The sequence below is a fragment of the Bubalus kerabau genome, chromosome 4, assembly GCF_029407905.1.
Source record: "Bubalus kerabau isolate K-KA32 ecotype Philippines breed swamp buffalo chromosome 4, PCC_UOA_SB_1v2, whole genome shotgun sequence".
NCBI lineage: Eukaryota > Metazoa > Chordata > Mammalia > Artiodactyla > Bovidae > Bubalus > Bubalus kerabau.
Genome location: NC_073627.1, coordinates 36,749,101 through 36,761,995, shown reverse-complemented (window position 1 = coordinate 36,761,995; position 12,895 = coordinate 36,749,101). Strand labels below are relative to the sequence as shown.

General features: G+C 46.9%; 1 protein-coding gene across 2 annotated transcripts in view; it reads left to right on the top strand.

Moving 5' to 3' along the window:
- The window catches only part of DNAH2 (dynein axonemal heavy chain 2), a 109,607-nt gene that overhangs the window by 92,176 nt on the left and 4,536 nt on the right, over positions 1-12,895 (top strand). For both annotated transcript variants that reach the window (XM_055576633.1, XM_055576632.1), the window contains 6 exons: positions 50-249; positions 1,693-1,819; positions 4,864-5,050; positions 5,249-5,397; positions 5,522-5,705; positions 5,937-6,127. In XM_055576633.1, the coding sequence (XP_055432608.1) occupies positions 50-249; positions 1,693-1,819; positions 4,864-5,050; positions 5,249-5,397; positions 5,522-5,705; positions 5,937-6,127 (1,038 nt within the window). The remainder of the gene's footprint in view (positions 1-49; positions 250-1,692; positions 1,820-4,863; positions 5,051-5,248; positions 5,398-5,521; positions 5,706-5,936; positions 6,128-12,895) is intronic.

The window sequence follows — 12,895 nt, the reverse complement described above, 5'->3', positions numbered from 1 at the left end:
CCCTCTCCGAGCCCCCGCCCCTCCGACCCTGACTCCGCCCCCTCCACAGGCTTACCGCCCCTGCGCCCAGCGGGCCTCTGTGCTGTTCTTCGTGCTCAACGATATGGGCCGCATCGACCCGATGTACCAGTTCTCCCTGGACGCCTACATCAGCCTCTTTATCCTCAGCATCGACAAGAGCCATCGCAGCAACAAGCTGGAGGACCGCATCGACTACCTGAACGAGTACCACACCTACGCTGTCTACAGGTCTGGGCGCCTCACCGCGCCCCGCGCGCGCCGGGTGTGAGGCCCAGTGGCTCTGTGCCCACCAACCCCTCTGGTTTTGTGCTTTGGAGCTGCCCCTGCCACCGCCCCTGGTCCCCTGCTCTTCTCACCATACACCTCCCCTGGACAGTGTCCACCCTCTGGCTGACCATCAACATGGGCTGACCAGTCCCAGTCCCAGTGTCTCCCTTGAGCATTAGCCTTGTGTGGAGGACCTACCCCTGTGCCAGCACTTCTCAAAAGGTTAATGTGTCCATGACGCAGGTTAATGTAGACTCCAACTCAGTAGGTCTGGGCTGGGACCTGGGAGCCTGCATTTCTAACAAGCTCCCAGGTGAAGCTGCTGCTCCTGGTCTGTGGCTCTGACTTTGAGTAGTGAGGTTCCTGACCCCCCGCCTGGACATCCCACAGACCCTTCAAGGTCAACCTGTTTCACATCCAACTCGTCTCCCCTCTTTCTTCAGGGGCTGCACCCCTGAGTTGCACCAACAGCCACCTCCCAAGCACCTGAACTGGGAGAGATTCCTGGTTCTTCACTGTCCCTCACCTCTCAGATCAGTCCACAGGTTTTGCTCATGATTCTTTCTGCACACTGTTCCCCCATCCCACCCAAGTCTCTCCACTGCCATGACTCACTTCAGTTGAAGTCACCGTGATCTTTCTGAATTCCCCCATGGGTTCCCAACAGGTCCTTCTGCCTCCAGCTCTGTCCCTCTCCAATCTGTCCTGCGGTCAGCAACCTGAGCCTTTCAAACACACGCATCTGGCCGTGCCACCCAAGCCCCGGCTTCCATTCTGTGGTGGTAGTTTTGTGTCCAATAGCCATAAAGTCCTCCATACCTTGGCTGCCACCTGCCCCGCAGCCTCACCTTCCGTCTCCTTACACTGGACCCTGAGCATCGCTGATGCCCTGCACACCATGGTTTTCTCACCACCACTGCCTCCTTGGCCTGTATCTGAGCTCTCCCTGGCGTCCTCCCCTCTCCTCTCTGCCACATCACGGTAACTCTGCTGCACCTCCGGCTCCGCTCCAGGCAGGAGAGTGCTGCCACTCATGTATAGGATTCATCTTGTCACACAGTAACCTCTCATGTCCTCTCATATGGTCCCTCACTTGTCCTCCCCACTCTGCCTGACTTCCTCCAGGACAGCAGGACAGAGACTGTATTCGTTCACCTTTGTGTCTTCAGGACCTGGCAGTGTACCTGGCACATAGCTGGGGTCCAGTCAGTGTTGAGGAAATTCTGGGAGAATCACATCCTCTCTCTAGAGCCCTGAAGGCTAGGCTGTTTACAGGAGGTTTGGATTAGAGGTTGATGAAGGTCCTCCCTGTAGGCAGGGCTCTGTGATTGTCGGGTCTTCACTCAGGAAGCCTCGATGCTGAGTATTGTGCCTCCCAAACCCCCACCCCCTGTCCCCTCCCAGGTACACCTGCCGCACGCTTTTCGAGCGCCACAAGCTGCTATTCAGTTTTCAGATGTGTGCCAAAATTCTGGAGACTTCTGGGAAACTCAACATGGATGAATACAACTTCTTTCTACGTGGGGGCGTGGTGAGTTGGGTAGAGAGTGTATCTGAGCGTGGGGTGAACAAGGTCGGGAATGGACCCCAGATGCAGAGGGTAAGCCCAGGATCCAGCAAGTGAGCGGAGGAAAGCTGCCAGGAGCAGATGTATGACAAGCTCCCGGGGGCCGTGGGGAGTGGCTTGCCCGAATTACAGGTGGGGCTTTGAGCCCCTTTCCTGTGACCCACTGATCAGCATGACCTGGCCACTCTTTCACTGACTCTCAGGCCACTCCTTGCCTATCCTGAATTCCGTGGTCACTGTTACACTCTCTCCCTTCCAAACACCCTCAGCCCCTTTGCCTTCTCCTCACTCCAGCTGCACAGGCTTCTCACTGTCGCAAGCATGTCCCACCCCAGAGCCTTCACACCAGCTGTTCCTTCTGCCAGAAAATTGTTCCCACAGGTATACACTGTGCCCCTCCCTCTCCTCCTTTAAGGCTTGATTCAAATCTCACCTCACCGAAATTTCCTTTACTGTGTTAATATTTCCAGCTACCCTTAAGCACTTCCAGTCTCCCTTAATCTTCCTCAACTTATTCTCTTTTTCCATGGCACTGCCATCTTTAACCTACTAGATAATTATTTGCTGTGTTTTTGGTTCATTATCTGCCGTTCCATGTGGGAAAATAAGCTCCTCAAGGGCAGAGGTATTTGTCTGTTATGTTCAGTGGTGTGTCTCGAATGTTTAAAACATAGTTGGTGAACACTAAATATTTGTTAATAAGTGACAGTGAACAGGTTGTGCTTCTTAAGGGTGCAGCTGCAATTGCCATCATTCAGGTAGAAGGCAGTATTGCCAGGATACCACAAGAGGGCGCCCGCTTCCTAACTTTGGACTGTGCCTTCACCCACATGGTGGCTCAGATACACAGGCTCCCCCTTTCCTACCATTTATTTCCCCAATAAAGGTGGATTCCAATCCATCTTAGATTCCTTTCTTTCATTTCTTCATTTTGTTTCATGAAATACTCATCTTGGCTTTTTCACCTTGAAATAAACAAAAAAACCTATTATTTTGGGATCAGATCAGATCAATTAATCAGTCATGTCCGACTCTTTGCGACCCCATGAATCGCAGCTCGCCAGGCCTCCCTGTCTATCACCAACTCTCGAAGTTCACTCAGACTCACGTCCATCGAGTCAGTGATGCCATCCAGCCATCTCATGCTCTGTCGTCCCCTTCTCTTCTTGCTCCCAATCCCTCCCAGCATCAGAGTCTTTTCCAATGAGTCAACTCGTCGCATGAGGTGGCCAAAGTACTGGAGTTTCAGCTTTAGCATCATTCCTTCCAAAGAAATCCCAGGGCTGATCTCCTTCAGAATGGACTGGTTGGAATCTCCTTGCAGTCCAAGGGACTCTCAAGAGTCTTCTCCAACACCACAGTTCAAAAGCATCAATTCTTCGGTGCTCAGCCTTCTTCACAGTCCAACTCTCACATCCATACATGACCACAGGAAAAACCATAGCCTTGACTAGACAGACCTTTGTTGGCAAAGTAATGTCTCTGCTTTTCAATATGCTATCTAGGTTGGTCGTAACTTTCCTTCCAAGGAGTAAGCATCTTTTAATTTCATGGCTGCAGTCACCATCTGCAGTGATTTTGGAGCCCAGAAAAATAAAGTCTGACATTGTTTCCACTGTTTCCCCATCTATTTCCCATGAAGTGATGGGACCGAATGCCATGATTTTTGTTTTCTGAATGTTGAGCTTTAAGCCAACTTTTTCACTCTCCACTTTCACTTTCATCAAGAGGCTTTTGAGTTCCTCTTCACTTTCTGCCATAAGGGTGGTGTCATCTGCATATCTGAGGTTATTGATATTTCTCCCAGCAATCTTGATTCCAGCTTGTATTTTTTCCAGTCCAGCGTTTCTCATGATGTGCTCTGCATATAAGTTAAATAGACAGGGCGACAATATACAGTCTTGACGTACTCCTTTTCCTATTTGGAACCAGTCTGTTGTTCCATGTCCAGTTCTAACTGATGCTTCCTGACCAGCATACAGATTTCTCAAGAGGCAGATCAGGTGGTCTGGTATTCCCATCTCTTTCAGAATTTTCCACAGTTTATTGTGATCCACACAGTCAAAGGCTTTGGCATAGTCAATAAAGCAGAAATAGATGTTTTTCTGGAACTCTCTTGCTTTTTCCATGATCCAGCGGATGTTGGCAATTTGGTCTCTTTTTCCTCTGCCTTTTCTAAAACCAGCTTGAACATCAGGAAGTTCACGGTTCACATATTGCTGAAACCTGGCTTGGAGAATTTTGAGCATTACTTTACTAGCCTGTGAGATGAGTGCAATTGTGCAGTAGTTTGAGCATTCTTTGGCATTGCCCTTCTTTGGGATTGGAATGAAAACTGACCTTTTCCAGTCCTGTGGCCACTGCTGAGTTTTCCAAATTTGCTGGCATATTGAGTGCAGCACTTTCACAGCATCATCTTTCAGGATTTGAAATAGCTCAACTGGAATTCCATCACCTCCACTAGCTTTGTTCATAGTGATGCTTTCTAAGGCCCACTTGACTTCACATTCCAGGTTGTCTGGCTCTAGGTGAGTGATCACACCATCGTGATTATCTGGGTTGTGAAGATCTTTATTGTACAGTTCTTCTGTGTATTCATGGAAAAGAAATGCAAAAAAGGCAAAATGGCTGTCTGGGGAGGCCTTACAAATAGCTGTGAAAAGAAGAGAAGCGAAAAGCAAAGGAGAAAAGGAAAGATATAAACATCTGAATGCAGAGTTCCAAAGAATAGCAAGAAGAGATAAGAAAGCCTTCTTCAGCCATCAATGCAAAGAAATAGAGGAAAACAACAGAATGGGAAAGACTAGAGATCTCTTTAAGAAAATCAGAGATACCAAAGGAACATTTCATGCAAAGATGGGCTCAAAAAAGGACAGAAATGGTATGGACCTAACAGAAGCAGAAGATATTAAGAAGAGATGGCAAGAATACACAGAAGAACTGTACAAAAAGATCTTTTGGGATAGTCTGGGTCAATGCTTTTCTCCTCTCTCATCCCCCTGCCCCAGGTCTTGGATCGTGAAGGCCAAATGGATAACCCTTGTACCACCTGGCTCGCAGACGCCTACTGGGATAACATCACAGAGCTGGACAAACTAACCAACTTCCATGGGCTCATGAACTCCTTTGAGCAGTATCCTCGGGACTGGAACCTGTGGTATACCAATGCCACCCCCGAGAAGGCCATGCTGCCAGGTGCCTGGAGCCAGGCCTCCCTCTCCTTTCTCTTCCTTCCTTCAGCCTCACACCTGCTCTTTCCTCTAATTCCTCCCTTGTCTCTCCCAAGTTCCCTCAGCGCATCTGCCCCCTGGCCCAGTGTCCCCGCAGGCGTCTCTTTGTTCAGATTGCCTGCTCCTCCGGGCTCACTAACCTTAACCTTAACCTTGTCCCCAGGTGAGTGGGAGAATGCCTGCAATGAAATGCAACGAATGCTGATTGTTCGCTCCCTGCGCCAGGACCGTGTGGCCTTCTGTGTAACTTCTTTCATCGTCTCCAACCTTGGCTCCCGCTTCATTGAGCCGCCTGTGCTAAACATGAAGTTGGTCAGTGGCTCTTTTGCCTTCCCACCTGCTTCTCGCTGTCCCAGTCTGCCACCCGCACTTCCCCAGTCTCTCCCGAGACCTCACCTGGCCTTCTGCCTAAGGTCACACCCTGTGCTGCTGGCAGGTGATGGAGGACTCGGCCCCACGGACCCCACTGGTGTTCATCCTGTCCCCCGGCGTGGACCCCACCAGTGCCTTGCTCCAGCTGGCTGAGCATACAGGCATGGCCCAGCGCTTCCACGCCCTGTCTCTGGGCCAGGGCCAGGCCCCCATCGCGGCTCGGCTCCTCCGAGAGGGTGTGGTTCAGGGTCAGTGTCTACCCAGTTCTTCTGCCCCCAACCATGGCCCTGGCCTGACTGTCCACCAGCTCCCACCTGTCACCCTGCTGTCACTGCAGCTCCCGCTCCTCCAGAAGGCCTTGGGGGTTGGCACCTCAGCACTTGGACCCTCCCCCTAAACTGGCCCCACAACCAGAGGAACAGTGCGGGAACAGACGGGGCATAGGGAGTGGTTCCCACCACATCAGCACCCCCTTGCAGGACACTGGGTATTCCTCGCCAACTGCCACCTGTCGCTGTCCTGGATGCCGAACCTGGATAAACTGGTGGAGCAGCTGCAGGTGGAGGATCCACACCCTTCCTTCCGCCTCTGGCTCAGCTCCAGCCCCCACCCAGACTTCCCCATCTCCATCTTGCAGGCCAGCATCAAGATGACCACAGAGCCACCAAAGGTATGGGCAACTGTAGACAGCAGCAGTGCCCACACCAGCAGGCATACCTGTCCTCCTCCTGGCCTCAGAGAGAGGGTTTAACCTTAACAACAAGGCTGCTGTTCTGATTCTACTGTCCTCTAAGAAATTCCACCTCTGCATGCCAAACTCTTAGAACATAGTAGTAATAGCTAACTTTTTTTTTTTTTAATAGCTAACTTTTTTTGAGTGTTATTACATGCCAGGCATTGTTCTAAATGCTTACGTTTTTTAATTCATTTAACATACACACACACACTTGCCTATCAGGTAAGTACTATCAGCCCCATTTTACAGGTAGGAAACTGAGGCAAAGGAAGAGTATATAACTAGTGTGTGGACCTGTCAGCCCCTTCCTCCTCCGGACACTTCCTTACATTCTCTCCCTACTGTCACTTCCTGGCCTTTCTCCTTCCCTCCAGCTCTACTGAAATTTTTATCTCCAGTACTACAAGGTCACCTTGGAATGCAATCATACCAATCTTTTAAAATCTGATCATGTCACTACATCCTGCTCATTTACCTCTGCTTAAATTATTTTTGGAGGCAGTGGCACCCCGCTCCAGCACTCTTGCCTGGAAAATCCCGTGGATGGAGGAGGCTGGTAGGCTGCAGTCCATGGGGTCGCTAAGAGTCGGACAGGACTGAGCGACTTCACTTTCACTCTTCCCTTTCATGCCTTGGAGAAGGAAATGGCAACCCACTCCAGTGTTCTTGCCTGGAGAATCCCAAGGACGGGGGAGCCTGGTGGGCTGCCGTCTATGGGGTCGCACAGAGTCGGACATGACTGAAGCAACGTAGCAGCAGGAAACTATTTCAGTAGCTTCTCGTTGCTTTTAATCAAGTTCACAGCCCTCTTCACATGGCCTGTGTGCCCCTGCGAGCACCTCTCCTGCTTTGTTTGTCCAACTTTCCCCTTCGCTTTCTTTACCTACACCATCAACTTTTAAAATTGTTTCACTGTTCTTCCTTGACAGACTGTGTTCTCCAGCCTGGTGCTTTTTCATGAACTGTCCTCCCTATTTTCCTCCCCACCCCCTTCTTTGCCCCTTCAGGTCTCAGTCCCACCAGCACTTTCTCAGGAATCCTCTTGACTGTTCCTTCCAACCTTCCACTGCAAGAACTTTACACCTATTAGTGTGATTCTGGTTAATACCTGACTTCTCTTCTAGACTGTAAGCTCAAGAGGGCAGAGACTGTGTCTTTTTCGTCTCCCTCACCATTTTGCTCATCCTGTGACCAATGCAAGGACCTGTTTGTAGTAGGTGCTCAATAAACGAGAACTGATCAGATGCACAGGCATGCGGATGTCTTTCATCATTAAATCCTTCTTTGGCCACCTTGGGGAGGCTACCACAGTTGACTGTCCCCCTAGTTTCCCTGATACACTCCTGGTCCTCCTTCTGTTTCTTGCGACATCATCGATTACTTCTGTGTTTCTTTCTCCTCCTGTCCTGTCCTCATTCTACATTTCCTCCCTTCACAAGTTGATGGAGAAACTGTCCTCTTCCTGATTTCAAGCCCAATCCCCATCCCTGGCTCCATTACTGAACTCAGTGCCAGGTGTGAATTCCATCTGGTTACAAAGTACTTCTTTTTGGCACTCCAGCATCATAAATTGCTAGCTCTCAAAACAAGTCTTCAGCTCCTGCAGGCAGATTATCTCCTTGGCCCATTTTTGTTAATCAGTCAGTTCAGTTGCTCAGTTGTGTCTGACTCTTTGTGACCCCATGGACTGCAGCACTCCAGGCTTCCCTGTCCATCACCAACTCCTGGAGCCTACTCAAATTCATGTCTATTGTGTTGGTGATGCCATCCAACCATCTCATCCTCTGTCATCCCCTTTTCCTCCCGCCTTCAATCTTTCCCAGCATCAGGGTCTTTTCAGTGAGTTGGTTCTTCACATCAGGTAGCCAAAGTATTGGAGTTTCAGCTTCAGCATCAGTCCTACCAATGTACACCCAGGACTGATCTCCTTTAGGATGGACTGGTTGGATCGCCTTACAGTCCAAGGGACTCTCAAGAATCTTCTCCAACACCACAGTTCAAAAGCATCAGTTCTTCAGTGCTCAGCTTCCTTTATAGTCCAACTCACATCCATACATGACTACTGGAAAAAACCATAGCCTTGACTAGACAGACCTTTGTTGACAAAGTAATGTCTCTGCTTTTTAATATACCGTCTAGGTTTGTCATAGCTTTTCTTCCAAGGAGCAAGTGTCTTTAAATTTCATGGCTGCAATCACCATCTGCAGTGATTTTGGAGCCTAAGAAAATAAAGTCTCTCACTGTTTCCATTTTTTCCCCATCTATTTGCCATGAAGTGATGGGACCAGATGTCATGATCTTAGTTTTCTGCATGTTGAGTTTTAAGCCAACTTTTTCACTCTCCTCTTTCACTTTCATCAAGAGGCTCTTTAGTTTTTTTCTTCACTTTCTGCCATAAGGGTGGTGTCATCTGTGTATCTGAGGTTATTGATCTTTCTCCAGGCAATCTTTTTTTTTTGTTTTTTTTTTTTTAATTTTTTAAATTTTATTTTATTTTTAAACTTTACATAACTGTATTAGTTTTGCCAAATATCAAAATGAATCCGCCACAGGTATACATGTGTTCCCCATCCTGAACCCTCCTCCCTCCTCCCTCCCCATTCCATCCCTCTGGGTCGTCCCAGTGCACCAGCCCCAAGCATCCAGTATCATGCATGGAACCTGGACTGGCAACTCATTTCATACATGATATTTTACATGTTTCAATGCCATTCTCCCAAATCTTCCCACCCTCTCCCTCTCCCACAGAGTCCATAAGACTGTTCTATTCATCAGTGTCTCTTTTGCTGTCTCGTACACAGGGTTATTGTTACCATCTTTCTAAATTCCATATATATGCGTTAGTATACTGTATTGGTGTTTTTCTTCCTGGCTTACTTCACTCTGTATAATAGGCTCCAGTTTCATCCACCTCATTAGAACTGATTCAAATGTATTCTTTTTAATGGCTGAATAATACTCCATTGTGTATATGTACCACAGCTTTTTTATCCATTCATCTGCTGATGGACATCTAGGTTGCTTCCATGTCCTGGCTATTATAAACAGTGCTGCGATGAACATTGGGGTACTCGTGTCTCTTTCCCTTCTGGTTTCCTCAGTGTGTATGCCCAGCAGTGGGATTGCTGGATCATAAGGCACGTCTATTTCCAGTTTTTTAAGGAATCTCCACCCTGTTCTCCATAGTGGCTGTACTAGTTTGCATTCCCACCAACAGTGTAAGAGTGTTCCCTTTTCTCCACACCCTCTCCAGCATTTATTACTTGTAGACTTTTGGATCGCAGCCATTCTGACTGGCGTGAAATGGTACCTCATAGTGGTTTTGATTTGCATTTCTCTGATAATGAGTGATGTTGAGCATCTTTTCATGTGTTTGTTAGCCATCTGTATGTCTTCTTTGGAGAAATGTCTATTTAGTTCTTTGGCCCATTTTTTGATTGGGTCATTTATTTTTCTGGAGTTGAGCTGTAGGAGTTGCTTGTATATTCTCGAGATTAGTTGTTTGTCAGTTGCTTCATTTGCTATTATCTTCTCCCATTCTGAAGGCTGTCTTTTCACCTTGCTAATAGTTCCAGCAATCTTGATTCCAGCTTGTGCTTCATCGAGCCTGGCATTTCGCATGATGTACTCTGCATATAAGTTAAATAATCAGGGTGACAATATACAGCCTTGATGTACTCCTTTCCCGATTTGGAACCAGTCTGTTGTTCCATGTTGTTAATGGCACCACTAATTTTTTAAAATCTATGTTTAAAGTTGATTTTTATTTACCTTTATTTTCTTCTGCCAACAGAAGTAGTCTGTCTTCCTGTTAAAAAAATGTCAAACAGTTCAGATATGTGTTGTCAAAGAGATGCAACCCTTCTTTTTTAATTTGTTAAGAGCCTTTCTTACTGCTGTCTAAGAGAGGCATGTGCCTTGTAGCCAGAGGGCCTTCTGTTGTCTGAACTCCACCCTCTGTAATGGGTAGAGGTGTGTTGGCCCTGAGGTAGGTGCTGTTTAGGTCGGTTTAATAAGCAGTAACCATGGAGGCTAGGAAACTTATGACCAACCTAGATAGCATATTCAAAGCAGAGACATTACTTTGCCTTGTACTTGGGTTCGATCCCTGGTTGGGAAACTAAGATCCCATATGCTGTGGGGTAACTAAGCCTGATATAAGCATCTGAATGCAGAGTTCCAAAGAATAGCAAGAAGAGATAAGAAAGCCTTCCTCAGCGATCAGTGCAAAGAAATAGAGGAAAACAACAGAATGGGAAAGACTAGAGTCTCTTCAAGAAAATTAGAGATACCAAGGGAACATTTCATGCAAAGATGGGCACAATAAAGGACAGAAATGGTATGGACCTAACAGAAGCAGAAGATATTAAGAAGAGGTGGCAAGAATACACAGAAGAACTGTACAAAAAAGATATTCATGACCCAGATAATCACGATGGTGTGATCACTCACCTAGAGTCAGACAACCTGGAATGTGAAGTCAAGTGGGCCTTAGAAAGCATCACTACGAACAAAGCTAGTGGAGGTGATGGAATTCCAGTTGAGCTATTTCAAATCCTGAAAGATGATGCTGTGAAAGTGCTGCACTCAATATGCCAGCAAATTTGGAAAACTCAGCAGTGGCCACAGGACTGGAAAAGGTCAGTTTTCATTCCAATCCCAAAGAAGGGCAATGCCAAAGAATGCTCAAACTACCACACAATTGCACTCATCTCACAGGCTAGTAAAGTAATGCTCAAAATTCTCCAAGCCAGGCTTCAGCAATACATGAACTGTGAACTTCCTGATGTTCAAGCTGGTTTTAGAAAAGGCAGAGGAAAAAGAGACCAAATTGCCAACATCCGCTGGATCATGGAAAAAGCAAGAGAGTTCCAGAAAAACATCTATTTCTGCTTTATTGACTATGCCAAAGCCTTTGACTGTGTGGATCACAATAAACTGTGGAAAATTCTGAAAGAGATGGGAATACCAGACCACCTGATCTGCCTCTTGAGAAATCTGTATGCTGGTCAGGAAGCATCAGTTAGAACTGGACATGGAACAACAGACTGGTTCCAAATAGGAAAAGGAGTACATCAAGGCTGTGTATTGTCACCCTGCTTATTTAACTTATATGCAGAGTACATCATGAGAAATGCTGGGCTGGAAGAAGCACAAGCTGGAATCAAGATTGCTGGGAGAAATATCAATAACCTCAGATATGCAGATGACACTACCCTTATGGCAGAAAGTGAAGAGGAACTCAAAAGCCTCTTGATGAAAGTGAAAGAGGAGAGTGAAAAAGTTGGCTTAAAGCTCAACATTCAGAAAACAAAAATTATGGCATTCGGTCCCATCACTTCATGGGAAATAGATGGGGAAACAGTGGAAACAATGTCAGACTTTATTTTTCTGGGCTCCAAAATCACTGCAGATGGTGACTGCAGCCATGAAATTAAAAGATGCTTACTCCTTGGAAGGAAAGTTATGACCAACCTAGATAGCATATTGAAAAGCAGAGACATTACTTTGCCAACAAAGGTCTGTCTAGTCAAGGCTATGGTTTTTCCTGTGGTTATGTATGGATGTGAGAGTTGGACTGTGAAGAAGGCTGAGCACCGAAGAATTGGTGCTTTTGAACTGTGGTGTTGGAGAAGACTCTTGAGAGTCCCTTGGACTGCAAGGAGATCCAACCAGTCCATTCTGAAGGAGATCAGCCCTGGGATTTCTTTGGAAGGAATGATGCTAAAGCTGAAACTCCAGTACTTTGGCCACCTCATACGAAGAGCTGACTCACTGGAAAAGACTCTGATGCTGGGAGGAATTGGGGGCAGGAGGAGAAGGGAACAACAGAGGATGAGATGTCTGGATGGCATCACTGACTCGATGGACGTGAGTCTGAGTGAACTTCGAGAGTTGGTGATAGACAGGGAGGCCTGGCGAGCTGTGATTCACGGGGTCACAAAGAGTCGGACACGACTGAGCGACTGAACTGAACTGAACTGAACCATGGAGGCAATGATGAATGGGAGCAAATCCCAGGAGGAAAGAGGAACCAGACAGGATGGCTTTGCAGTGAGTGGGTCACCAGGGGAGGCAGTCCTGTTGGAGGTCAGCCCAGGAGAGCTGTCCATGAAAGGCTGCCTGCTGGTGATGCGGAACCTTCCTGCAATCCACCGAACCTTCTAAGAAAGGACATTCAGGTGTGCTTGGTGCAACTGAATTCCTTTTAGAAGCTGACAAAGAGACCAATATTTAAAAAAATTTTTGAAAATAACTTTAAATTTACAGAAAATTTGTAAGAATAATAGTACAGAGAACCCCCTATAGGTTACCCAAATCCATCTGTAGTTAACATTTTGTCCCAATTGCTTTATCATTTGATCTCTGTTTTTCTCTCTCTCCACTCACACTTCTGAAACATTTGAGAGTAAATTGTATATCCTGGCCCTTTACTGCCACATACTGTAGTGTATTTCAGTGGAAAGGACTCACTCCTAAGAATCAGGGTGTTCTCTTATATAACTGCAACATGGTTGCTGACTTCAGTAAATTGATACACTATTTTAATCTAAATGTATTACATGTTCCAATTTTGTTAAGTGTTGCAGTCTTCATATACATATACAGATGGGTTTCTAGGCCCTTTATGCTGTTCATTGATCAAGTTGTTTATCCTGGGGTCAATATACACTGTGTTAATTACTCTCTAGCTCTATAATA